The 27159-nt window shown below is 37.7% G+C and overlaps 1 protein-coding gene across 3 annotated transcripts in view; it reads right to left on the bottom strand.

Moving 5' to 3' along the window:
* ST18 (ST18 C2H2C-type zinc finger transcription factor) overlaps positions 1 to 27159 on the bottom strand; it is a 166824-nt gene that overhangs the window by 34884 nt on the left and 104781 nt on the right. For all 3 annotated transcript variants that reach the window (XM_067467428.1, XM_067467427.1, XM_060775297.2), the window contains exons 6-11: positions 25785 to 25919; positions 24047 to 24137; positions 22700 to 22804; positions 21841 to 22046; positions 19729 to 19940; positions 5889 to 6134 (exon numbers count right to left, since the gene is read on the bottom strand). In XM_067467428.1, the coding sequence (XP_067323529.1) occupies positions 5889 to 6134; positions 19729 to 19940; positions 21841 to 22046; positions 22700 to 22804; positions 24047 to 24137; positions 25785 to 25919 (995 nt within the window). The remainder of the gene's footprint in view (positions 1 to 5888; positions 6135 to 19728; positions 19941 to 21840; positions 22047 to 22699; positions 22805 to 24046; positions 24138 to 25784; positions 25920 to 27159) is intronic.

Below are 27159 nucleotides of genomic sequence, written 5' to 3'. Positions count from 1 at the left end.
TGGGGCAAACATGGCCAAAAAGATAGAGGGAGGGGAAAATAAACAAATAAACAAACAAAAAACATACTGCCAATACTCAATAAACACATAAATGAAAAGGGCATAACAAAAATCAAGGAAATCACCAGGTTTTAAATTATAATTTAGTACAGTATCTCTTACCAATCATGATTCACTTTATGTAAATATTTATCTTATTTATGAAGGCGTGTGTATGGGCCCACAGCTGCATTTTTGTTTTCCATTCAGTCTTTATTGTAGGCCAAATTGACATGCCATGTTGACATGCATATTGATGCTTCCTTTGTGTTATAGTGTCTTTGTGAGGAACAGAGAAGCGTGGATGGGATATGGCTTATACTTTTAATGTTGCCTTGGTTTGTTTAATGCTTGAACTTTACCATTGCCTGAGAGGAACAAACTGTGCTATGTTGTAGCCTTGCACCATTTACAGCAAACTGAAAATTTCAGGTGTACAAAGGATACACAGACAGGTAGTGCTCAGTGCTGCCTCACACACATTTTCCTCTGTCATCCTTCCTCCAGCTTCTCTTAAAGAAGATATGGTGAATCTTTGGACTTTCAAATGTTTGGTTGTACTTTTTCCAAGCTTTGGATTTGATGGAATAATTCTGAGTAATCTATTCCAGAGCTGTCCTGTGCACACCATGGGGAGTCCATATATACTGACATGAAAGTGCCCTGATGACACTCTCCAGTGCACATGGCCAGTTGGCCTGGCAGTGCATTGGTACCAGCCTCATGTCTTCCTGGAGGACACAGCCACTATGTTGTTTTCCAAGCTAGAAGCAAACACATCCTTGCTGGAAACACATCCTTGCTGGAAACATTGCTTCTGGTAAGTTTACAACAGGGTGCCCAGCCATATGATCACCAGCATTACCACCAGAAAGGTACTGCTGTGGAGCTGCTTCTGGCTGGTGAAACAACAGTGGGTCTTTTTGATATATGGACACTAAATTGTACTAGATTCAATTGTTTACACATCAAAAACACCAGGGGTCACTCTGGAATTTCTGGAGCTGCCTGTTATTCTATTTGAGATGGATTAAAAGCTGGAAGCATCACTTATGCTGCAAAACAGGCTATACATAATCTGGATCATTCACATTCAGTTCAAGATCAGTACCTTTTGTTTGGCCCATGTAGCTATTAGGCAAAAGATCTAGTAGGTGAAAAATTCTCTACTTTTGGCTTTGCCTTACATTTGTTAGATCCAGCCTGGAGGGGCTAAGAGTAGGGCTGGGCAGTTTCGTTAATTTCGTAATTTGTTATTAATTCATATTTAAATTAGCTTACGATCCGATATTGAGCCATGCAGGAATAGTGTGAGGAGTAAATTAGATTCGAAACAATTATTTCAATTTATTTCGTAATTATTTTGTTATTATTTTGAAATTATTTCATAATTTTTTCGTAATTATTTCGTAATTATTTTCACATGTCTGGTGCAAATTTTATAGTTGTTGTTTGTTTTATCACACCAACAGTCAACAACAGAGGGAGAGGGAAGCTTCAGAAGTTCCCCCTGTCCCATTTGGAGGTTTTTTTTTAGCATATTGCGCAATTGCGTCCGCCATTAACGAATCGATTCGAAATTAACGAAATTTCGTAAATAACGAAACTTTGAAATCTCAAAATTTCAGAAGTATTTAGAATTTGGAAACGCTAGCGCTCTCTGGAAACGAATCGAGTTTAGAAACAATTTTTTCCGTGGTTACCCAGCCCTAGCCAAGAGATGGGCTGTCTGAAACAAATGTTTAAACAAAACAAACTTTTGGAAAAGCTGCTGTATTCCTTAGAATTTTCAAGTCAGGTGATAGCTGCTCACAAAGGAAAATTTTCACTAAAGTACGCTGTAGAACAAAGCTAGGTAAAGTGTGATATTTATATCATGCATTTTTCAGAGTTTACAAATTTACAGTATCTAAAGTTTTAAAAAAGGATTAAACTATCAGAAAATCACAACCAGTTGAAAACATAAACTATTAACACAACACAATGTGAATAAAAGCCCAGAACATTATGCAAGGCCTGCTTCCCCTAAAATATATTCAGTAACCTGCCAAAGTAAAAAAGCCTACAAGGAGGTTGCTAGTCTAACTTGCCTAGGAAAGGAGATCCCAAATTTGGAAGCTGCTATGAGGAAAGACCTTTCCCACTTTACCACCAGTAGTATCTTTGAGGGTGGTGAAACAGAGAGAAAAGCATCCTTAGAAAATTTATATAGGCTGATACTGTCCTTCAAATAACACAGACCTGATCTGTTTAGGGCTCTAGACTTTTTTCTGGCAAAATAATGGCAAAAAAAGAACAACATTGTCTATCTTGGAAGTCCCCAGTTGAAAATGGTATTCAAAACCAGAAGTGGATTGTTCGTTGGGTGGTTGGGGGGCATTTTGGAAGGCTTGTACAGAACTTCAAGCACTGTCTCACTTCAGATTTATGATGCATAAGGATACACATGACATCTTTAGAGACAGTGATTATTATTCTATATCAGAACTTGAGAAATCTAAACATATAATAAATAAGATCTTTAATCAAAACAAAATTATGTTGGTTGCCTGTGTTGAGATTTCCAATTTTTTTTCTACTTCCAACAGAAACTGAATTCACAAATTTGATATTATCTTTAGAAATAGTGGTCATGTACCATCTAGACATGCCCAGCTCATCTCCTTGCTGACCTGTCCACTAGTCAACATGTTTCAGCTGCTGTTACACCTCACTGCCTACAGAGCTTTCTATGAGCACCGGCTGTCACCTGTTGCATCTGCCAATCTTGCTAATTATATGAGTACCGTATTCTGGCCTCAATAGACATGACCATGACAACCAAGTGCTTGCAAAGAGCTCTGTGGCTAGTGAAAAGCAGTGGTAGTTAGGGGTGTGTAATTCAGTTAAACCCCATTCTTTTTGCAGTATCCAGGTTTTGGTGGATCACCCAATCCATTATTCAGGAGCCTCCTGAATTCGGTTGGAAAATAATCCATTTTTTGATCCAGCAACCAAAAGATCCAAGAAGATCTACCCATTGGTGGCAATGGGGAACTTATAAGGCTCCCTTTCCCATCATTTTTAGGGCATCAGTCTTAAGAAACCATCCTTTCTGGGATCCTTTCTCCTTGGACCTCTTCACACCTGCCAGTGGAGGCGCCTTGCCTGCTCTCTGCACAATCCAGGTTTTTTCCACGTACCCCTCATCACACTGAGGGAAGCCTAAGCCTCAGTTAGCCGGTTGGGTTCGGGCTATTTCTCCTTCACTCATCCTTTTTTTTCCTAAGCTGCTTCAAGCCTCAAGCTGACTAGGTTCAGATTTTAAGGGAGTCCTGGCTATTTCTCCCTTCAAGCCTCAAGCCAGCTGCGTTCAGGTTTTAAGGGACACTTGGCTATTTCTCCCTTCACTCTCTCTACTTTCCTCAGCCTGAGTTTCACGTTGCCAAATGAGGCCAGCACTGTCCTGGCTTCCCCCTCATCACATGGATGGAAGTCTCTTTAAGCTGGTTCAACACATCTTTCCATCCTTTCTGGTCTCCTTTCCCCTTATATCCTTCAATAGGACCTGGGTTAAAGGGATCAGACTTAAGAAATCACTCTTTCTGGGATTGTTTGACCTCAATATCCTTTCAATCAAGCTGAATTAAGGGGGGGCACCCCTTTAAATCACTTATTTCAGTGGGAGCCACACCACTTGAAGGAGCATTAGCTATTCTTTTAAAAAGATATAAAATACCTCCTCATTTTATGGAGGCTTTAGAAATGGTAAAATATGTCCTCTACCCCACATTTGAAGCTTGCCTTGTGTGAAGGGCACCACTGGTGGCAGTTTCTTAAGTATATAGAAAGTAAACTGCTTATTTATTACTATTTGAGTCAAAAAGCAAATGAACCATCTCGGAGATTAAGATCATCTGGAGAAGCCCTGCTCTCGGTTCCACCTCCCTCTCAAGAGCAATTGGTGGGGACAAGAGACAGGGCCTTCTCAGTGGTGGCTCCTCAGCTATGGAACCCCCTCCCCAACAAAATTAGATCAGCGCCTTCCCTCCTGGCCTTTAGAAGAAAAGTAAAAACTTGGCTAAGGGACCAAGCCTTTAGGAAGTAAGCAGTACAAGGAATGATCAGGGATTATGTGCAATAGATATCATATTTGGAATGATCTGAACTACAATAGTTGGATTATGTGATTTTAATGTTTATATTGATATGTTTTTGATTCCATGTTTTAATGTTAAATGATGTCGTGTTTTATGATTTAATTGATAATTGTATGTTATTATCATTGTGTTAGGCTTCTGTATTTGAGACATTAAATGTTTCCATAATTATGCTGGAAACTGCTTTGAGTCCTCTGCTGGGAGGAGAAAAGCAATATACAAGTGAAATAAATAAATAAGCCGGGCAGAGCTGCATGCAGCACTGGGAATTTACATCACCGATCTATCTCTGTCAGAAATCTGCTTGCAACAGAAAAATGGAAGTCCAGCTTGGCTAAAAGACATGTCATGAATTTCTTCTGTTCTGGTTGGCTCAATATGTAGGGCTCATAGGGAAACCCCATGTGGGCACACAGCTGCATCTCCATGCTTGACATGTAGCTGAAAAAAATACATGGTCTGTTGTGGCCAGAAAAAGATGGTGTGTGTGTGTGGGGGGGGGGGGATCTGTGTCATTATGGCTATCTGAAAGGGCCATACCATCCAGAGCCTGTTTGGAAAAATGAAAATGTGCACAACTCTAGTGACAGTGACACAACTCCTTTCCTATGCTGATCAGCACAAAGAAAGGGTGATGGTGGCAGTGTGCATATGGACAACACATTGGACTGAAACAGACCTGATTCACCTGTCCAGGTACTGCAAAGTTTGTAGACAAGCTGGAGCTTCCTACAAACTCTAGAGTATTCTCCAAGTTCTTTAATGTGGAGCAAAGTTGGGTGAGGCTGTGTGTCATGAAGATTGCCAGTACTGGATTTTGAGTGAGTGCATGGTGTTTTTTTTTACTAGTATGGACTATTTATTTATTTATTTATTTATTTATTTATTTATTTACTATATTTATATTCTGCTCCCTCTCACCCCATAGGAGACTCTGAATGGCTTACAACATGACAATATTCATGCCCTAGGATTTCATCACATTGACATATTTCTTCATCCAAGGACACTTCAGGCTCATTTCAATGATGGAAAGGCACGGAGCCCATCACACGAGGTTGAACAACTTCCGGTTGTCATGTATTACCATCCATCATTGTAATGACCCTGAAGGAGAGAGCTCCCACCATGGGTGAGCAATCATCTTTTGAGCTGCTACAGCGATTTAATTCGCTCTTAAAGATTAAAAGCACATGGGATGGGAAGTATCCTTCCCTGTCTTGTTTTGTTGCAGCAAAACAAGAAAGAGCTGCTGTAGACAGAGGAAAGGAGAACAGTGTTTGACTGGGGAGGCAGCAGAGAAAAAAGAGAAAGAAAAAAAGAGAGGTTTTCCAACTGATAGAAAAAGGGGGAAAGCAGGGAGAACTTGACAGTTCTTCCCCCGTGTGATGAATGTGAAACAGGCAACAAGAGGCCAAGAATGTTTCAAGAAAACAGTGGGATGGGAAGGAGTAAAAGTTTCACCGAACAATTTGTAACTGAAAAGCATTAGTGCCATCGCTCTAGGGACAGACCTCCAGGCTTCTCTAGAAATCTGTAAGTCCATGTGATGGCATCCCTTGAATGTGGTCATTCATTATTTTCTAAGACCTAGTATAAATGCCTCAAAATGCCTTTTTCTGCAGGAAAGTGCTTCACAGATGCAACCATTTTAGATTACACATATTTCCCATTCAATCACTACTGTGTAATGACAATTTAAAAACTTACCTCTTTCTCTTCCTCTTTTCTTCCATGACTCTTGCTATAGTTGATAGGTGTATCCCAGCCTTCCTTTTCACACAACGCCTGGTAGAAGGTGGCATTGACCAGAATGCTGCCCGTTTTGAAGGGTGAGGAGGAAGGAGTGGGAACTGTTGTACTAGAAGAAGTTAGAGGCGTAAACTTTTCTTGGTTTCGATTCTTTTTCATGCTCAAATCCAGGGTGCCATTTTCATCGACTTCAATATCAGCTCCCTGACATGCAAGAGGAAAGAGGGTTTTAAAAAACCCAGAGGGAACAGTTTGTAATTACAACACAAGACATGTGGCGCTTTTAAGGGATAAGTGAAAATGCTGCTTTTATTTAAATTTATCTAAATCTAAAACCAGCTTTTCGATTTACACCCACTAATGTTTAATTCTTAGGGAGACTTAAGTGACAGCTCAATAATGCCCTCTCATACATTTCTATACTTAAACACGGTAAGTAGAATTTGAATAAGATGATTCTTAAATGCTATCCATCTATTTATCTATCTGCTAAATCAGACTTTGTTTTTTTAAAAAAAAGTTTAGCTTTAAATCTCCTCAGTCATTTCACTTTTACAGAGAACTATGACCCCCTTTCAGATAAAAGCATTAATTCACTGCTTAGCTCATCAACAGTATTATTATTATATTCCACCCCTTCCCCCACAAGAGAGGGATATTACAACATCTGTATCAAAGGGGGAAGGGAAAGGAATACTCTAATCAGATACATGAGGACCATTTGCCATGGGTCTTTTATACATCACTGACAATCTCACTTCATCTCAAATGGAGTTTTGAATTACAAAGATCTTTTAAAAGGCTTACTGTAATAAAGAGCCAGATTGTGTCCTTTACTGAAAAATGAAGCTTTATTGTAAAGTGTACAGAGCAACTGCGGAATCTTTTTCATATTGGTTCACATTCAGCATTTATGACCAAACCACAAAATGTCTTAGAATGTTGCTTCTTTCTTTCTTATTAGTATTGATATGTGTATCCTTGATTGATTAATGGAGTGACTGACTGACTGATTGAAATGAACCCAAGAAGGGATATAGAGTTTTCTGCCTCCCTGCTTTACCTTCAGAATAAGCCTATGAGGATGGTTAGTCTGAGAAAAAAAGTCACTGGGCTAGAGGTCACCCAGTAAAGCTTGTAATTCAGTGAAGACTTTGATCTGGGACTACCAAATCTCAGGTCATCTTTATAACAATGATTCATATATGTTTCTTTCTCATATAACACAGCATCTGAAACAGCTCTAACCCACTGAATTGATTTTCATATAAATGTATATACATTAGGTCTTCTGCCTCTGCCAATAATCAAATGGTGTGTCGCTTTCAGAGAAGATTTGGTGGATGTTTTATTATGTTTGCTCAGTGGTCATCACAAAAGATATCAGTGCAGACAAAAAATTACTATAGCAATAGTTCCATAAATCATCACTAATTTAGTTGTACTGATTCTGAGATAATAGTCAGACCACCCACCTCTTCAACAGAGAGACTTGTATGGAATTCCAGAGATTACAACTGGACCAAATCCTGAGACCCAGTCCACAATCTGGGAAGGCTAGCACTTCAAGGACAATTCATGATTAACGTGATAAGCCCTAGTTAACACTAACCAAGACTAAGTACAGCACGTGAGGGCAGCTTCTGTTTTTTGTGAATGGACTCTCACTTCGGTTGTGATTATTTAAGTTCCTGATGATAAATATATCAACAAGCAGGAACATGTCTGGAAAAGAGTGACCAAGATGACCAAAGGTCTGGAAACCAAGCCTTGTGAGTAGCAACTTAGGGAGATGAGTATGTATAGAACAGGAAAAGAGCTCATTGGTAGGTGGCACAATAATTATATTTGAATATCTGAATGGATGCCATGTAAGAGACAGAGCAAACTTGTTTCCTCCTGCTCCAGACATTAAAACACAAATCAATAGATTCAAATTACAAATAAAGAAAAGAAAAGAAAAGAAAAGAAAAGAGAGGTTCCACCTAAACATTAATGTTAAATATTTTTAAAACATGGTCCAGAATACCTAATGTCCACATGATATCTATGCTAGTCACCGGACTAGAAAAATCAGTGGTCTGCGTTTCATATGAAAAATTGAAACTATCAAGCCAATTGTCTTTATATGTTAAAAAGTCAAAAACACTTTCACATCCTTATCTTGAATGATGAAGTCCAAATTTTCAATCCCCCAGCTTAAAGTAAGATCTGCTTTATTATATTTATGGGAAGTAAATACAGTTCTAAAATGTTCATACTAAGATGCTTTGGATATATCTTTCTGCCCCCTTTTAGTAAATAGTTTAATCTCCTGTGATAGTTTTAAGCCCCGAATTTGACAGTACAGCTTATCCTGGATAATAACTTAGTAACCACAACATCTTACGCCATCTGTATAATATCAAATACATTTTGTATCACCATTAATAAACCTTACTTATATTTCAGAGATATTAACTGCATTTCTGCCAGCTGAACTTTCCAGGACCTAACTGGGTTGCTATGATTACCCTTGTGTTTTTTTGGCTTTGTGGTTGATATCTAAGTACAGCCATGAAACAGAGCTACAAGTAATCAAGTTTAATGGCCACTGTAAAGTAAAATGCTAAATGTTGTAGTTGCTGACATTTTTCATAATAAAAAAACTTGGGTTAAGTCTGCCTGACCAGCATTCACATAAAATGCCAGACCTCTGTGACAGATGGCTTAGGAGAAGATGCCATGTGATAGGGATGCTGTAGTTTTATCGTGCAAAACCATAAATAGTGCAGATTTTCTGTCACTGACAAAATATCAGCTACTCAGAAGGCAGAGAAAACAGCAAACAAATTCCATAAAGCAGTCAACGTCTCCTCAAATTAAATCACAGATCCAAACATGTCAGGAAACACATCTGACAATTGGGAATCCAGCCTCATTTGGTTGGAAGGCAAGTCAAATTTGTTCATGTGGTTGATTTGAATATGGAGGTACAAGTTAAGACAGTCCTTTGATGTGCAAAGACCAGTGACTACATACTTAAGTGTGAAAAGAAAATAATCAAATTGTTTGTTTGTACAGATGGAGTTTAAATGACCTCACAGATGTACAAGACAATCAAAGAGAAATAACCTCTTCTGCTCATAGATACCTGTTTTTAGCACATTTTAAAATTTAGACCATTAAAAACCATTTTTGTTGCTGAAGTCGTAGCAGTTGCCAAAAAGGAAATGGAAAACTAGCACAAAATTCAAATTTATTTTGAAAATAAATTCATACTTTATCTTTTTTCAGTTTTATAGGGTTTTTTACCTATACATATTTAAGTCATTCTCAACTAGGTCAGAAATAATTGTTAAATTATTAAAATATTTCTTATCTTTAATCCTAGTAAGGTAAAGAAGTGTTGTGTAATTCTCATTGATGAGTTATGTTTTGAGCAAAAATGTATGATGAAGATCCTTGAGACAGGTGCCCCATGTACTGTAGGTGAAAGATGTGCATCCTCAAAAGTTACTACAGAAAGAAACTCTGTGTTGCCATATTTTAGAGGAAAGGCATGGAAACTATCTGGGGCAGTGTGTCTCAATTGTGAGTTTTCAGGGGGAGTTGGTCTACAAATTGATCATTAGCCATGTGCTGGATGCTGTAGTTCAATATGTTCTAGGGACCTAAAGCTGAGCACCATTAATCTTATAAGACAGTGGTTCCCAACTTATGATCCTCCAGGTGTTTTAGACTTCAACTCCCAAAAATCCTAGCAAGCCTACCAGCTGTTAGGAATTGTAGGAGCTGAAGTCCAAAATACCTGGGGGACCAAAGGTTAGAAACCACTGTTATAAGGGCTAGCTTAAGGAGCATTGCTTAAGCTTTCCAGTTTTCTCAGGCTGGATGTACACTACCACATGCTACAGTTTCAGAATGCAAATGAACTGCATTTGGATTATATGATAGAATAGATTAATATAATCCACTTCTTTGCATTTCATCTTCATTCTGAAACTGCATTATATGACAGATTCAGCTTGTCTCAGCAAAGAGCTGCCCATGTTGTTAGTTGGAAGTTATGTAGGTCAACTAAGAAAACAGGGGCCCCCGGTGGCACAATGGATTAAACCCTTGTGCTGGCAGGACTGAAGACCAACAGGTTGGAGGTTCGAATCCGGGAAGAGCACGGATGAGCTCCCTCTATCAGCTCCAGCTCCCCTTGCAGGGACATGAGAGAAGCCTCCCACAAGGGGGGTAAAACATCAAAACATCCCAGTGTCCCCTGGGCAATGTCCTTGCAGATGGTCAATTCTCTCACACCAGAAGCGACTTGCAGTTTCTGAAGTTACGCCTGACATGAAAAAAAAAACCCTAAGGAAACAGTATAAGTTTCCCTTCCCACAATCACTTCTATAGATTCAACACGTGAAATATTCTACTGGATAAAACCAAGGTTCCATCCTTGCAGCCAAAACAAGATTAGAAAAGTTACTTTTGGGAAGTGCTACAATTTCCTAAACCCCACCTCCCATAGTTACTCTGGGAATAGTAAATCAATAAGTCTTCAGTGGTGCTGCTGGGGTTGGACTTTGAACTTGGAGACCAATACCCATAGTCACTCACCTCTCCAAGTGAACACTCACTAGGTTTCATCCCCTAGTCTGACACCAACTTCCCGGGACCCAACAGAGCTGATACCAGTCACTAAAGTGTAATTTCCTCATTGTATTTTTTCTTTAAAAAACTCAAACATTGCGTCGTTGGGAGGAAGGTTTGAGCCAGCTGAACATGTAGATACCTACAGATGGTCATTTTATCATTTTTACTGTAAAAAAAGTATTCCTGCAACAAAATGCTGTGTATTCCCAAGGAATTGATTTAACTACCAGAGCAGCAGAAGCAAACTCTATTTTATTCCTGTAGCCATGATGGTCTGCAATTTACATGAGTTGAAATGCAAAACACACATGCTGAGAGGAATTAGTTTTATCCGTGCTAACAGTTTGTGCTTGTCTCTTTGTTTGCTCTAACATGTAGAAGTAGTTGTAAAGCATACAATGGCTTAGGAGCAAAAAGTGAAAAATTTAAATCTCTGTTCCACAATTGTGGTCTAAAGAGAAGTACAAGTCTAAAGGTAACTAACTATACATCTGGGAAATACACCAACATGTTATGCAGGCTACATTTTGGCCCCCTTCTCCATAATAATGGTTATTTTTAGGTATAATATCTATGAACATAAAGGACAATCTATCAAGCTTTTTAGCTCTTACTCTGTTCCCTATGAATGTATCCAATTCCTTTAAAGCAGGGGTAGGGAGCCCCATCCAGATCGGTCAAATTTGGCCTCTAAGGCTGAGAACACACCCCTGATATCATCTGGACTTCCTAACTGGCCCCAGGAGCCAATCTAATCTTCAGGAAAATTCACATTAAAGCTACTTGAGTTGATAGGCATCACTACGCCACATGTCAGTAAAGTCCGTAAGTTAAATATATTGTTAAAAAAGTGTTGTGTGATTCAAGGGAGACAGTTTAGGTGTACGTAAATATCAACATCCAATTGAAGGCATCTGCAAATAGAATTATTTCCTTCTTAGGCACTGGGAAGGCTATCTTTCCTCTTACTCTGCAGCTGTGTCCCCAGTATACCTCTGTAGGATGTACATTTCATACACAGTGAAAGTGTTTCTTTGACAGCAACCCACACCATGGATGTAGCATATGAAACAACTGAGTCAATGCTATCAATGCAAATGTCAGTTCTTGTTCACTGGATTCATAACTGTTTGAGGCATTTTTGTGACTGGTTATGCAAACTCATAATCAAATCTAAGTTACCAGTGCTGACATATTAGATCCACTGAATCCATTGAAGCTTTGTTGGACAAGACCTTTCCTGTACTTCTGTAGAAACTAACAGGAAGGAAGTTCCTACAGCCTGAAGAGGAAGAAAACACTGTTGCACTGAAGCCAACTTTTGCAGGTATAATGATAGTTTTAATCCACCTTTGATTAGTTGGCCCTCAAAGCCAACTAATATAAAAACTTTTAAAAACACAGTAACCCTTCTGACACTACAATTACAGCCAGTAAAATGGGTTATAAGAGAAGGAAGTTGCTATATTAAACATGATTTAGTTTCATTAACATTTATTAAAGTATTTCATTTAAAAAATGTTGTGATTGAAAAATAGGTGCCTGGTAAATATGGCTGTAGAGGGAATCCAGAAGATGTAACACAAAAAAGGTATGGTTTGGATACTGACTTATCTAAAAGATGAAATTCAAAATCATAAAACTGGGGCCTTAGTCAAAGATCTTAAGCACTGCAAACATTGCTCAGAGAGCATGTGAAAGCCCAGCCCCACATGGTATTCCTGGCTGAATTTTAAGTTTTTGTTGTTAAGAAAAGTCTCTGGCATTTGAGATATATTGCTCATCAAGAAGCAAATTGATCCCAGTATTCTGGCCACTGAATCCAAAAACACTGGGATAACTGGCAAGCATTTGACATTTTATAAAATTAAATTTTATTTGTTAGTATTACATACCACAGAATAACTTCAGGCACAATTGTTATCTTTCTTGTATCCTAGTTCTTTTGCATTAAACATACACATATACACATATGAACACTGGCTCCCTCAACTCAAATGTTATTTTGTTTCACTCAACAATTTCACAATGAATTCTAGGAGAAGAAGTGAGAGGAATGAGAGATGCTTTTCTCCTAATTATTGTATGCTGTTTATTTTTTCAGTTTGTTTTCTTTCAGTGCACAGTATGCATATGACATTTTGAAGCATGTTGTAGAAACACACAAACATTAAATAGAATTCTTGGCAAAGGCAATGATGAAGATAAAGATAGAACATGCTGCTTATGTGTACCTCTTTTGAGTGGCAGCAGAATAAACCATTATATAAAACAGGAAAAATCTGTGATGTGATACAATATGATTTATATTGGTTGTATACAGTACAAGAACTTGCATTTAGGTTCTTAGCTCTTAAAACCTTTTAAACACTTGACTCCAGGGGAAAATGGATGAGGCCAGAAAGAAGCAGCTTTGGTTATTAATACTTCTGATTGATTAATCTCTATCCCTTCTAAATTTCTTTTAATGACCTGAAGACCTATCTCTGGTTTTTAAAATGCATCAAGATTATTAAAAATAATAATGGAAATGTTTCCTGAAAAACTGATATATTTCACACGTGGTTTGTTATAAACATTGTAGTAGATTTGCAAATGGATTTAATTTGGATTGAATCATCCAGATTAATTTCAAGAGGCTTTTATAATGATACATGACATATCAGCACCACACAGTACCTCCAAGCCTTCTGTAGATGCCACTATATTTGTCATGGGTTGGAGTCAAAGGGACAGTAAAATTTTAAGTCAAAGATGATGTAGCTGTATGAGGTTAGCACCAGAAACAAGCCCATTCCGCCAGCAAAAATGCCATTCTGCTAGAAACACAAATTTTCTTCTGAACGAGAGTAATGAAATGTCGGTACTTTTTTGTTATAGTAATTGAGCAAGTGTAGAAACTTCATGGACCCCTTTCCTCCTCATTTTTACAGCTGGGATGAAACTTGCTACAATGGTAGAATACATTTACCACTGTTAGTCCATCAAGTTTCAGAATATTTCACTTGTCTATGGATATCTGGGGAATTTTCAAAGTATTCTAAACAACATTTTTTTAAAAAAACTACAAGAGCAATCTCCTTGAATTTTCTATACAATGACACAGGATAACACAGGATAACAGGGGATAATTCCCCCCAACTTTCAGAAATATTCATACATCTACTGATTTTTAAAAAAAAGTTTTGACAAAAATAGTTTTAAAAATCCAGACAGCTATTTCATTGAATGTCTGTCATATTAACCAATAGAACTTCCGTTTAGGGATTTCTTCCCAGCACAGAACAGATTTACTTACTAGAAGTGTCAGTTGGTCCTCCTCTTTGCAAATTCAACAATTTATTAGAACTCTGGCTGGCTGTTGCTATGGAGGGACAAGTCTCCCTATCCTGATTGGGGCTTTCTGGTGCTGAGCAGAATTCTGGGAAATTTAGTTTAGGGCAGGGCCTTTTGAATTCTCTGGCATGGGACTCCTTGCCTTCCCAAACTACATTTCCCAGAATTCTGTGCTTTCTTGGTCTCTTTCCCATCAAACTCTGCTGCTTCTCTCTGCTGTTTCCCTTTCATAATGGAAAGAGGCCATTGATTTAAGGAGGAAAGGCAGCCTTTTTGGCTTTGCTTTGCTTCCTTGCACTGAAAATGAAACTGACTTTGGGAGGCTTCAGATATTTACAAAATTAAAACAAAAAAGTGTTGGTAAATTTCAATTCTTAAGTTTTTGGCCCACATGTCAGATATCACATCATTAGTACAAATGTAATGAATTTGATATGACTTACAACTAAAGAAAAAATTGCACAACCATGGGGGTGCTGGACTTACTACAGTCTAATAGGTAGATGATAGAAATCTCTATTTTCTTTATTATTATTATTATTATTATTATTATTATTATTATTATTATTATTATTTGTTTTTTAACAATGATGCATAAAAAAAGAGAAATGGGAGGAAAAGAGGGGGGGGGGAGAAAAAAGAGGACCAAGACCATTTAGGGGTGTTGGTGGAGGGAAGGGGAGGGGTTGGGTTAGGGTTATGGTTAAGGTAAGGTTAAGAAGAGAGGAAAAGGGGGAGGGGAAGAGAGAGAGAGAGGGAAAAAGGTGGGGGGAGGTGGTGGGGAGGAGATGTTTGTAGTCTTCTTGCACTTTCCCATCGGTCGGATGGTATTTTTCTGTATCTGTCTTACTCTTGTTGGTACCATTATGAATCACGTGGTCTTCCCGGTTGTCTCATTGATCGTTTTTGACAGTTGTCCAGTATGTCTTTTCTTGTATCTTCAATTGCTTATTTCTTAGATATTCAGTGAGGCAGCCCATATTCATAATCTCTAAAATTTTGATTATCCAATCCTCTATACTTGGTAGTCTTTTCCTTTCCAATTTTTGGTGTATATAATTCTTGTGGCTGTGGTCAGGTAGTTGAATAATTTTTTTGTTATTCTTTTCCAAAGCAAAGTCAACAATTCCTAAAAGGAAATACTCAGGTTTTAGCTCTATAGTTATGCCCAAGATTCTTTGCATAGCTATGTGGATCATCTTCCAGAATTTGGATGTCTTTTCACAAGTCCACCAAAGGTGGTAGAAGGATCCCACCTGTGAGTGGCATTTCCAGCATTTATCTGAAAGGTTCTTATAACATTTCGCTAGTTTGCTTGGGGTGATGTACCAGCGGTAAATCATCTTGTATCAGTTTTCGCGTAAGTCTTGGGAGCCTGTATATTTTATTTTGGTGTTCCATATCTTCTACCAGTCTGTTATTTTAATATTGTGGTCGATGTTTTGTGCCCACTTCACCATGCATTCTTTTACTTGATCTTTCTCTGTCAACCAAGTTAGGAGTATTTTGTAGATTTTGGAAATTTATTTATTTTTGAAAGAAGGATCCTGTCCCACGTTTTTTCCCCTTCTTCAAATCCAGCTTTTTTGTCTTTATTGAATGCCTCCTTTAATTGTCTATATTGGAACCATGATAGGTTATGGTAAGTTCTTTTTATTTCTTCTTGGGTCTTTAGGGTGTAGCCATTAACTTGTTTCATTAGGATCTCCTTATATCTCGGCCATGTGTCCCATCCTAGTTTTTGTCTCTGCAATGCTTCTAGGTGGGATACCCATAGATGTTTTTTTTCTATGGAATTTGCTTTTGTGTCTTTCCCAGATCTTCATAATGGATGAGCGAATAAAATGATTGCCGAAGTAATTCTCTATCACTCTTTTGTCATACCATGTGTACACATGCCAGCAACTGCGTAAGTTGTCTCTGGTTGCTTCTGGATCGAGAGAATCGGCCGTCTACGAAGACGTTGCCCAGGGGACGCCCGGATGTCTTGCAATCCTGTGAGGAGGCTTCTCTCATGTCAAGCGAGAGTCCAAAAGTGGCAGGCCCAAACCCAGCACATCAGTCCATGGGTGATACGAGATGAGAGACTCCCCCCTGGGCACACAGAAGACTGGGCGACTTGGAAGGCGCTGAACAGACTGCGCTCTGGCACCACGAGATGCAGAGCCAATCTTAAGAAATGGGGCTACAGGGTGGAATCCTCGGCATGCGAGTGCGGAGAAGAGCAAACCACTGACCACCTGCTGCAATGCATCCTGAGCCCTGCTACATGCACAATGGAGGACCTTCTTGCGGCAACACCAGAGGCACTCCAAGTGGCCAGATACTGGTCAAAGGACATTTAACCAACTACCAAGTTTGCAAAATCTGTGTGTTTTTTTCTTTCTTTTTCTTATTAATTTCTGTTTGTTTTGTTCTGTTAGAATTGTAACACAATGGTATGGTTGCTGATGACACGATAAATAGCAACTGCGTAGATTGTGATCTTCTAATGTTAATTATTTTATTTTATTAAGGCTACACCAATCTCGCATCCATTGGAGACCACATGCCTCATGGTACAATCTGAGGTCTGGTAGCGCCAGGCCTCCTCTCTTTTTGTCATCAGTCAGGTTGGAGAGTTTTATTCAAGGCTTTTTCCCTGCTCATATGAATTTTGTTAGATCTTTATTCCATGCCCTGAAAGTTTGGATGTTTCTAATAATCGGGATGGCTTGAAAGAGGAATATTAATTTCAGCAATACACTCATTTTTATCATGGCAATCCTGCCTAAGTGACAAATTTAGATGCTGCCAGTTCTCCAAGTCCTTCCTAATTTCTCTCCACTTTTGTTCGTAGTTATTTTTTAATAGTTATGCGTAAAATATCTTTAGATATTTTATTTTGGACATCACTTTTATTCCTGTGGAGTCTTCTAACTTCTTTTGCTTTGTTTTTGTAATGTTTTCAGTCAGAATAGTTGTTTTGTTCTTATTCAGTTTGAAACCAGCCACACTTTCAAATTCTTCTATCTTCTTCAGCCATGCTTCTATGTTTTCTAAAGGGTCCTCTATTATGCAGATCATGTCATTGGCATAGGCGCGTAGCTTATATGATTCCCTTCTTATTTTTGCGGCTAGTAAAGTTTTGTCCTCCCCTATGTTGTTCAGCAGAATTTCGAGAACCATAATAAATAGTACGGGAGAGAGGGAGCAGCCCTGTCTTGTTCCTCTTTGTATTAGTATACTGTCCGTCATTTGGCCCTTCACCATTTGGCTTCTTGCTTGTTGTAAATTGGTTTTATTGCATTCGAAAAATGGTGCCCCATATCTAGTTCCTGTACTAAGAGGATAAGGAAGTCTCTATTTTCAAATGTATAGCCCCACAGGGGTTTGTACTTTTAGTGGGGTACTGCAACAATTCTGTATTTTAGAAACTATTAAAGCTGCTGTAACTGCAAGTGTCAGCACCTTGGTTAATTCCCTTAAAGTGTTGACTAAAACTCAGTGCAGTGTCTTCTCTATTACAGTCACTTATACAAAAACATTTCCTTCTCAAGCAGCACTGAAAGAAATGGAACCTCCACAAATTCATTTTTCATTCATAGGAAATGCTCCCAATATATCTTTCATTTTTTTATTTGTTTGATTAGATTTTATTTAGCCTTTCTCCCAAATGAATCTCGAAGTATCTTAAAATGTAAGTTAAAACAAAAATAGCTAAAATAATATGAAGTCTAAACATTTTTAAAGCATTAAGCCATTAATCTAATTGCAACACTATTTTTCAAAACAATTGCAAAAAGCTACATGAAGTCAGAAAGCAAAGTTGAGGCAATTTCAAGTTCATCTTTGATCTTATTTCAAAGTAATGCTTTCTGAGAAAAAAGATTCAGGCTCAAAACAAATCTTTTAAAAAAGATATATCCTAAACAAATAAAATGAATAAAAGGGAAACAGTAAGAAAAAACCAGAAACATCACCATATCAAATTAAAACAAAAAATGTAACTGTGTTGGATTCAGCTTATATTTTGAATATTGTAGCATAATTTATTTTAGTTTAGGTACATGTATCTAGAGAATATTATATCATATATTTTCCTGCTTAAATCACCCATTTTAGAAAATGGATGATTATCCAAACCAAATAAAAAGAATATGTGTGATTTTGGCAACCCCATCACTTTCAGTTTTGCTTGCCTCCTCTCTGGCCAGAAGCTAATTCTAATTCTTCTGTCAGATACTCTCTACCACTGGTTGTCATTGTGTCCTACTGGAAGTTTGGCAAAAGTGATAATTGGCAGAAGATGAGATTACAAAGGACATTTTTATTTTTAAAAATCTGGATGCCACCCACCCACCACTATACACCCCAAATGCTACAATGAGGCGTTATGATTGCCTTTCCTTCTTTGGCAAATTCAAAACAGGTGTACAGTGGAGAGAGAAAAAAATCTTATGTACGGTCCCTTTATTACCTTTCTTTGGCAAGAAAGGTCTGTTTCTAAGGTCAGCCAAAGGTAGGGAAAGCAATTTAATAGAGCTTCTGGCATCGGCCTCCTTTTCAACACAAGAGCGTGAAAGAGATGCCTTTGCCATAACCCAGCACTCAATGATGGTTCTGGCCAGTAACAGAAATAAAGCCGTGGACCCAGAGAAAATCGGCAACAAATCCCAAGCCCTAAAAAAGGTTTTGTCTGGCTTGCAGGTCGATGAATCTAACACTGTCCTCTTTGCTGGCTTGAAAAAGCAAGCCCATCAGAACGAAAGCCTCTCAATAGAAATAGAAAAGCAGAAAATTCTATCTCACGATATCTCAACTAATTGAATAAATATGGATTGGTTGCCAGGGATAATGATGTAAAACAGAAGTTCCAAGGAAGGAGTTTCTCTCCGGCCAGAATAAATGTTGCTTATAGGGCTACCATTGTGTTTGCAAAACAGACATATGTCACAAAGAGCATATTCAAGTATAAAGGCAATGTTTTGTGTACTTTTCTAGAGCATGTTTCACAGACCAACTATTTCCATGACTCTGCACCCATCCATCTTTTCTACCAGACTGATTCAGTGTGTTTGAATGAAGGTCTGTTAGCACCACAGTTCCCTTTCTAACAATGCTCCCAGAGAAACAAATGATATGCAATGGTATTTCTAAAGCTTAGAACCGCAAAGGGTCAAATCTACTGATTTCCAAGGCAATATACTCATGGGTATTTTATGCCCAATGTAATAAAATTTTATAACAGCATGATACTTTTTCTCTGCTGCTTAACTATCACTGAAAAGGGAACATGATTGAAATGAAATACAAAACTGTAAACAATCAGACATGCACGAAATCTCTTCTCAGCCTCAGTTTCTGAATTGAAATAGCTTTTGCTCATTTCTAAATAATAGTCTGAATAGTTTTAAGATATTTAGCTAAATTAGAAAAACTAACAAGAAATATCAAAATTTGAATATGTGACATGGTCTCCTCTATTTTGGTTCATCCTACAATAGCTCTTTTCACCATGCAAAGACAAAACTCTGATACAATGTGTTTGCAGTGTGTCCACCAAAAACTGACTCCCCTCTTTCATTTTAATTCTTTTTTTGAAGCCTATTACAGAAACTGCCTACAAGAGCAGCCTACAGCTTTGACATTTCTTTCCCCTCCCCAAACCATCCCTCTGTCTCTCTTCCAAAGAGCATCCAGAAAGGAGCTGCTCCTTTTAAAATCCCTTTCTTCCTTCTGCTATTTGTGAAGGGGAGAAAAAGAGAAATCGAATGAAGTCACTAACATGAAAGACAGTTTATTCGTGCAGTTCAGTAGCTAGCACACCCTCCAGGTTCTTGGACTGGCCTACCTTGGCAGACAGACTCTGTGGTTTGTTGGAGAGGATCTCTGCTGTTTCCCTGCAGTGGGTGGAAAGGTTCAGGATTGCAGCAGCTGCTGCTATGTGGGTGTCTTCACTACATTGACCGTAGCCGTAAGAGTTGGCATGGCAAGGGCTCTGTGTGTGGGCGCTAGCACTAGGCAGCCGATTAGAAAATTTCCCTGGATTTGAAAAATGCTTTGCTGTTGAAGAGAGATTTGATTAGAAATAGATTGCATGAAACTGTTACCCCTATTAAAGATGCTATTTTAAAAAATATATTATCATTTCAATTTCCAAAAGAAGTAAAATAAAATAAAATAAAAAATATCTGCACCTGATTAGAAAGTCAACATTGCTACTCAGAGCTTCAGAAAGTAATACATTTAAAACTTCAGAGGGTTTTTCCTGTTGATATGGTTGTCAGAAATCCAAAGATGCTATACAAATGTTCAAGCAGTCTTATTTCAAATAGAAGAGGAAAGAGTGAACTATTTATTCTATGAAAGGAATCTCTTTATTCCTTTCTCTGGAGATCTTTTTACTTCCATCACTTTCAGTGATGGGTGAATCAAGAACAAGTCACAGTTGGCTCAGTAACAGTTTAAGCATAAATAGAATTATCAATTTTATTAGCATGAACATGATGGTTCATTTACCACTGACTTTTCAATATATAAAACTGAAACAAAATTGGTGTGCCTAAGCTACAACAATGCTGGGTTACAGCCAAGCCTCACATTTATTGCAATGTTTATTGTTTGCCTCACATTTATTGCAATGCTTTATTCTTTTGGTAAATTCATTTTGAATTTTGCTAAATAACATATTTTCCCTTGCATAGATAAATGTGAAGTATAATATCAACAAGGAAGATAGAACATTCCATTCGGTGTCAAGGAATTTTAAAATAAGAATGTAGAATTAAGTAGCTATTCAGTTCATTGGGTATCTTCAGTTATTGCAACATTAGTCAGAATTCTTTAGATAGGAGTTTGTTGAACAATAATGCCAATAACTCCTTTCTGTTATATTTTACCATCATGTTGGGAACTGATAGAAACTGGTACTCTGGACCACCTCTCCCTGGACAACCCAGGGAAATAACCAATGATTTATTTCACTGACGTAGTAATGATATTTTCATGAAATCTTGGGTAGTTCAAGAAATATCAGTATTGTTCAGGATCCTGTTCATTTTATAATAATTTAGAAAAATTATCAGGGATAGCTTTGTAAATTCCAGTGAATTTCAGGAAAGAGGAGATTCTATAACATTGATCCACAATGTCTCCATTTTTTGTGAAGCAAACATCCTTTACCTGAGACTTAAGTCATTTTGAACAGAATCTGGAGATTATTTGTTCCAATTTTTTAAAAAATCATTATTTTAACAACAAATTCAAACTTTGATATTTTAAAACTTAAACATGTTGATATTAGCTTATTGAAGTGTCCGGTTATTTTAATTCATTACCTTTGTGAGTACTAGGAGGGTTGACCATTTTTAGTAAATTATAAATTATTGTTTTATTTAACAAATTAGTGATTAGCATTTTTATTAACAATTAATGTAATAAACTGATTATATAAAATTTCCTTTACACTTAAATATTAATCACATTAATTTTCTATGAAAACAAAATGTTAATGTTTCCAAGCTATGGTTGTAGACATATATTTTAATGTGATTGAGAGAAAATACACAGCTAAACAAGATTCAATTTCCAAGTATGCTGGACCCCAGCCTTATTTCAAAATATTTACATATTTAGGGTTCTATAAAACAAGAGAGAGCAAAGAAATATTTAGAATTTTTAGTACTCCAACTATAAAGGATGCCTATTTGTGTTTGTATATGTGTATATGGGCAGCCACATTCCAAATCTGTGCACTCAACTTTCTTTTTCTGCAGGCACTGCAACAAATACACCTCTTTCCATGATTCTATTGACTAGACTCTTTTTTATTATTATTACTATAGCATGTTTTTGAAATGTTACAGTCAAGCTATATGGTTTAAACTATGCTATTGACATTTTTTCTGAGACATAATTCAAAACCAAAACAAGAATAATTGATTTGTGTCTGTCTCTCACTTACAGTCAAGGAATTGTGTAGGTTTTTGTCCTTGCATAGCTGGCATCATTGTGCGTTTGCCAAAGACTTGGGCATCAAAACTAGCATAGTCGAATGGTATCTTTCCACATTTCTCTTGCTCTCTTGTAAAGATGGCTCTGGAGAAAGGGATTGGCTGGACAGATCGACCGCTATACTGAGATAATTCAAGTTGTTTCACCAAGTTTGTTCTGTAGAGAGAGAATGAATAAAATAACATAATATTGGTTTTATTCTCTTGCAAGGAATACTGAAGAGGTGCTACTAAGAAAATGTACTTTAAAATATCAGCAATGTGATCCCAGTGCAACACTTTCTGAAGAAGCTAACCGAATACATATGGAAGTCATTCTTTTTAGGATTGTTTCATATTTGGAAGTTTGTTTCTATGTGTGATACTCAACACAAATGTTCATCCATCAGGTACACTTGTAATAGGATATTCACCACAACATTCATATTGTGTTTTTTTCTAATGGCTTGACTGTATGGCAAATTGCTGGTACTAACCTCATCTTCAATACTAATGTCATGCAAATTTGCATTTTGCAGTCTTAGAACATGAATCACAAAGGCATTTTTCATTCAGTCTATGTAGGAAAAGAAGCCTCACTCCTATATTGACTGCAGCAAACCCAAAATTATGCCTGCAGTCTTTTCACTTATAGAGAGGCACTTGTGTTTTTCACACAATATTATAGAGTTGATTAACTTAGATTTTGTACATTGCTATCTGCACTACAGAATGACAAGAACGGCATCTCAAGGTATTGCAGGCTACAATGTTAGTTACAAATATGTTTTGCCCACATGCCTGAAGTATGAAATGATGGGTGAGTCTTACCTGTGGACCTGATCGTGGCACTGCCCCATGTTGGGTGATTCTTGTGGATTTTTTTCCTGAGACATTGCCATTTTTTCAGCTGCCGCAATGGGGCAACCGGAAAGACTGTTTGAAAGAGATTTGTCACATATGAGTATTTCTTAATAGCCTATCTTTCTTCTCCCCAATGGAGGGAACATTTTAAATTTGCACTTTGGTATTCTATGCAACATTATTTAGCATATTGCTATTGGTTTTTGTCTTTATCCTCTGAAATGCCAGCTATATCTCTTTCTGCACAGGCATCTATGTCCTGCTGGAGTTCCCTCTCCTCCACATAATGAAGATCCCTGACTGATTCTGGTTGCCCTTGTTTATCCATTCATATCTCACCCACATGTTCTCTGAACTTTTTGTCTGCCCATTTCCATCATCCCAGTCTTGTTGCCCATACCTCTTCCTTACCTCCATACATCACCAAGCATCACTCAATCTTTTAGGGGTAATGCTGGCCCTGTAACAAGATTTTGTAATAGAAAACTCATCCCCACATCTGTTTCTTCAAATGGGGAAATTAACCCAAGCTAATCTTATCCCTATTTTTTGGTGTACTGGATCAATTCATGGTGAATCATAGCCTGAACATATGCTGGAGAAGTCAGAAGATTGAATCAGCACACTAAGTACACCAAAAACATCTGATCACATTGCTTTCACCACATAAAATTGGCCTTTTCTGTATTTATGAATAAAATCCTTTGTCATTCACTTTATTTGTTGCTAATTCCTCGTTGCATATATTTAAAATCAAGGACACAAATATGACTTCTCATAGAATTAGGTTGCAGAAGCATTTAAATTATGTATTGATTTATATGATGGATTGTTAAAATGTATATATTTCAACATAATTTACTGGCACACGTCGGGTAGCTGTCTATACCCTTACCAATGGCTAAACCTATTTTTTTAAAATATATTGACTGAATGTTAAGAGATAATAGTCCTGTAAGGACAGAACAAACAGCAATTCATTGGTCAGATTATTACAGAAAATGACTGAGCCATTCAACCTATACTTCAGCATTTCAATGTTTCTGTGATTTTAATGAGAGAAGGAAGTAGGTGTTTAATTGCTTCCTGCTAAAGATGATGGGACCTGAGAGTACTTCATTTTAGCTGGACTATGTCTTATATTTGTCTACATTTGAATAGACTATTCCACTCATTTGGCTATAAGAGAGTTTTTCCTGTGGGAGTTAGGTGGTTGTGTTATCCTTTTGCACAGAATGAGTGATAAATGCCAATGAAAATGTTCCAGTCTTGGAAATGCTACTTTATTGTCACTGGTAAAAAGAGTAGGATTACCTTCTGTGAGTGTTACGATTACTGTTGACATGTCCTCTTCCTGTACATCCAGGAGTTGGGCACTTTAGAACATTTTCATGCATAGCCAGGACTAAATAAAAAGAGAACAACATATTGAATACCCATCAACTTCACTGTAGGTTGTGAAATTTGTGGTTATAATAATATAATAAAAAAACTTTATCTATATACTGCTCTATCTCATCTAAGGGATCTCTGGCATAGACACCAAGAACTGGGAAGCCCTGTCCCTTGAGCATTCCAGCTGGAGTTCAGCTGTGACCAGCAGTGCTGCAGAATTTGAAGAGGCAGAAATGGAGGGTGAAAGAGAGAAACGTGCCAGGAGGAAGGCATATCAAGCCAACCCCCACCAAGACCGCCTCCCACCTGGAAACCAATGCCCTCACTGTGGGAGAAGATGCAGGTCAAGAATAGGGCTCTACAGCCACCTACGGATCCACAAGAATACTGATCATGGAAGACTATCCTACTCGGCCAACGAGGGATCGGCTAAGTAAGTAAGTAAGTAAGGAAGTAAGGGACTTAAACATAAAAGGCAAACATAAAACATACAGAGTAGCCATTAAAATATAAACATAACCTCTTAACACAATCCTATGTATTAAAACAAACCGATTCCATAATAATCCAAGGTGCAAGGTCCAATAGTCCCTCTTGTATATGGGCCTAGGCAGTTAGAAAGGGCTGGTCATGCTCATATGGTAGTAATATTGCCCGGGGGATGAGTTAATTACAGGGAGTAGACTAAATTACTGGCCAGGGTTGGACCTGGGGCTACTTTTTAAAAACTTATTCATGACAAATGTGACTCCCATTTAGTGGCCTCAAAGTCCCTCACCAGTCCCCCCAATCCCCATTTTCTGGAAAAAAAATGGTGCTATTTTCAGGCAATTTTTGTCAAATCACACAAAACATTTCCACAAATTAGAGAAGACCCATGAAAATACTGCATCCCACGTTACCCACAAAAGACCACAGAACTCTGCACAAACCCTAAATACTCCTGTCTTCTGCTATAATTCCTCTCAAAATTTTGTAGAGGGAAATGGAGATTGTTTGGGCTTTTGTTTGGGAATCCTGTGTGGATTAAGTCTATATTTGTTGCTGGTGATAACACAACACATTCATTCTTTGGTTCATCATATATGTTCCCAAGTACAACACATGGGCAGCATGAAGATCTTAGGATTCCACAGTTCAGCCTTTGAAGTCTCCCAAAGCCTCGATACTCCAATTTTTGTCCCAGTGCAGTGGTTTCAACTACTCCTGCCAAGCAGGGATGTCATGGAACAATTAGGGGATCCTTCTGCTGCCCTTTATGATAGGTGGGTGATAAAAAGCATTGGTTGCATCTGCATGATCTGGTGTTTTGTTCCAGGGTTGTCCAGATTGCCTAGGTGGAGAATCTAGGACAGGCATCCTCAAGCTGTTTGGTCCTTCAACTTTTAGAATTCCTGACAACTGAACAAGTGCATTAGGGCTTCTGGGAGTTGGAGGCCCAAACAGCTGAAGGGTCACACTTTGAGGATGCCTGATCTAGGAAATTATCTGATGTCTGAAGTGTAAAGAGATTTTGCAAATATTAATGAATTTACTTCCTATCACAGATCCTTACTGCTTCATAGATAAGATTGTGGCTGGTTCTCCTCAACACAACTCCATGCTTTCATTTTGATGAGACAAAATACAGTTTTCTATATGAAGAAATGATACTTACTTTCAAGGGGAACTCTGACTTTATGTGGACATCCAGAGAGACTGCGGTGATGGGGATACAATCCAGTCACATGCCCTGTGCCATCACATCCTGGAATAGGACATTTGGTCTCTCTCTTTTCAGGTCTAGGTAAGTCTGCAAAAACAGAAACAAATATCTTCTCTATACAATATCATTTGGCTGGATTATTTCACTGAAACATAAGCAGCTACCCAGTCAGGTGGGAGATACTTTGGATTCTCATGTAGTTGCTAGGCACTTGCTTCTGAAGCCGCATCCCATCCTTTATCACAATTGTAAAGTGCAGTTTGCAAGCTGGCTTTTTTTTTGTGGTGGTGGTAATGGGGGGGGGGGGGAGTTGTCACCACTTTGAGGGATGGCAGGCCTCTATCTTAAATTCATTGATTTGGCATTGATATTATCTATTTAATTATTATTTACTATATTTATATACCACCTTTCTCACCCCAGTGGGAATGAAAAGGCAGTTTACAACATACTAATGGCAAAAATTCAGTGCCAACATACATGTAGACAGAAAAAAAAATCTAAATAACTAAATGCTAACATATAACTAAATTAAAATCATTTAAACCATTAAACATGGTAACATATGAGGGGGGCATTTATGGGACTTGGGATGGGTGAAGGTTGGTCTTGCCTAGCTTCCCGACACCCTTTAGTGGTGGGGAGAACTACACCACATAGTTCATTGGGTTGCTGTGAGTTTTCTGGACTGTATGGCCATGTTCCAGAAGCATTCTCCCAATTAGTAATCGCATCATTCAAGAACAAATTAGTGAGGATTGGTATACCTTAGAGTTTGTTATACTCAGCAATGATGAACTTGTAGAGAATTTGTCCCGAGTAAGGGCAGAAGAAGCTGATCTTATCCTAGATGCAGACTTGCATAAATTGGAACTCATTGAGGCATTGATGCTTGCATTGATTTATATAATATTATGGATACATTTGATATGATAAAATACAAGGCACTATAAATACATCTGACAGCATTTGTTCATTCATTCAATTTTTATTCTTAAAATACCTTCCATTTACCAAAGTGTTCAATATTCAAAACACATACAATGCATTTAGGCTTCATTGTTAAGGATTATTATAATAGTGAGAATTCTATGTCATAAGAGCACTTTGAAATTCATAATGCCTCTGAATGACTCAGCTATAACTGAGAACTGATAATTTCGTAGGGACTGATATTGCTCTTGAAGAAAAACAAATTGAATGTAAGAATGGCTGTTTTAGTTTCTTCTTATTACATAGTGGATAATCTTTTTTCACAGTTTTACAGTTTTGAGTCTGTTTTATAAAACTGTAATGATATTTTCAAATAATATGTAAACTAAAAATA

Source organism: Anolis sagrei, chromosome 4 (assembly GCF_037176765.1).
Source record: "Anolis sagrei isolate rAnoSag1 chromosome 4, rAnoSag1.mat, whole genome shotgun sequence".
Classification (NCBI taxonomy): Eukaryota; Metazoa; Chordata; class Lepidosauria; order Squamata; family Dactyloidae; genus Anolis; species Anolis sagrei.
The sequence above is the reverse complement of the archived record's forward strand: the minus strand, read 5'-3'. Positions and strand labels throughout refer to the sequence as shown.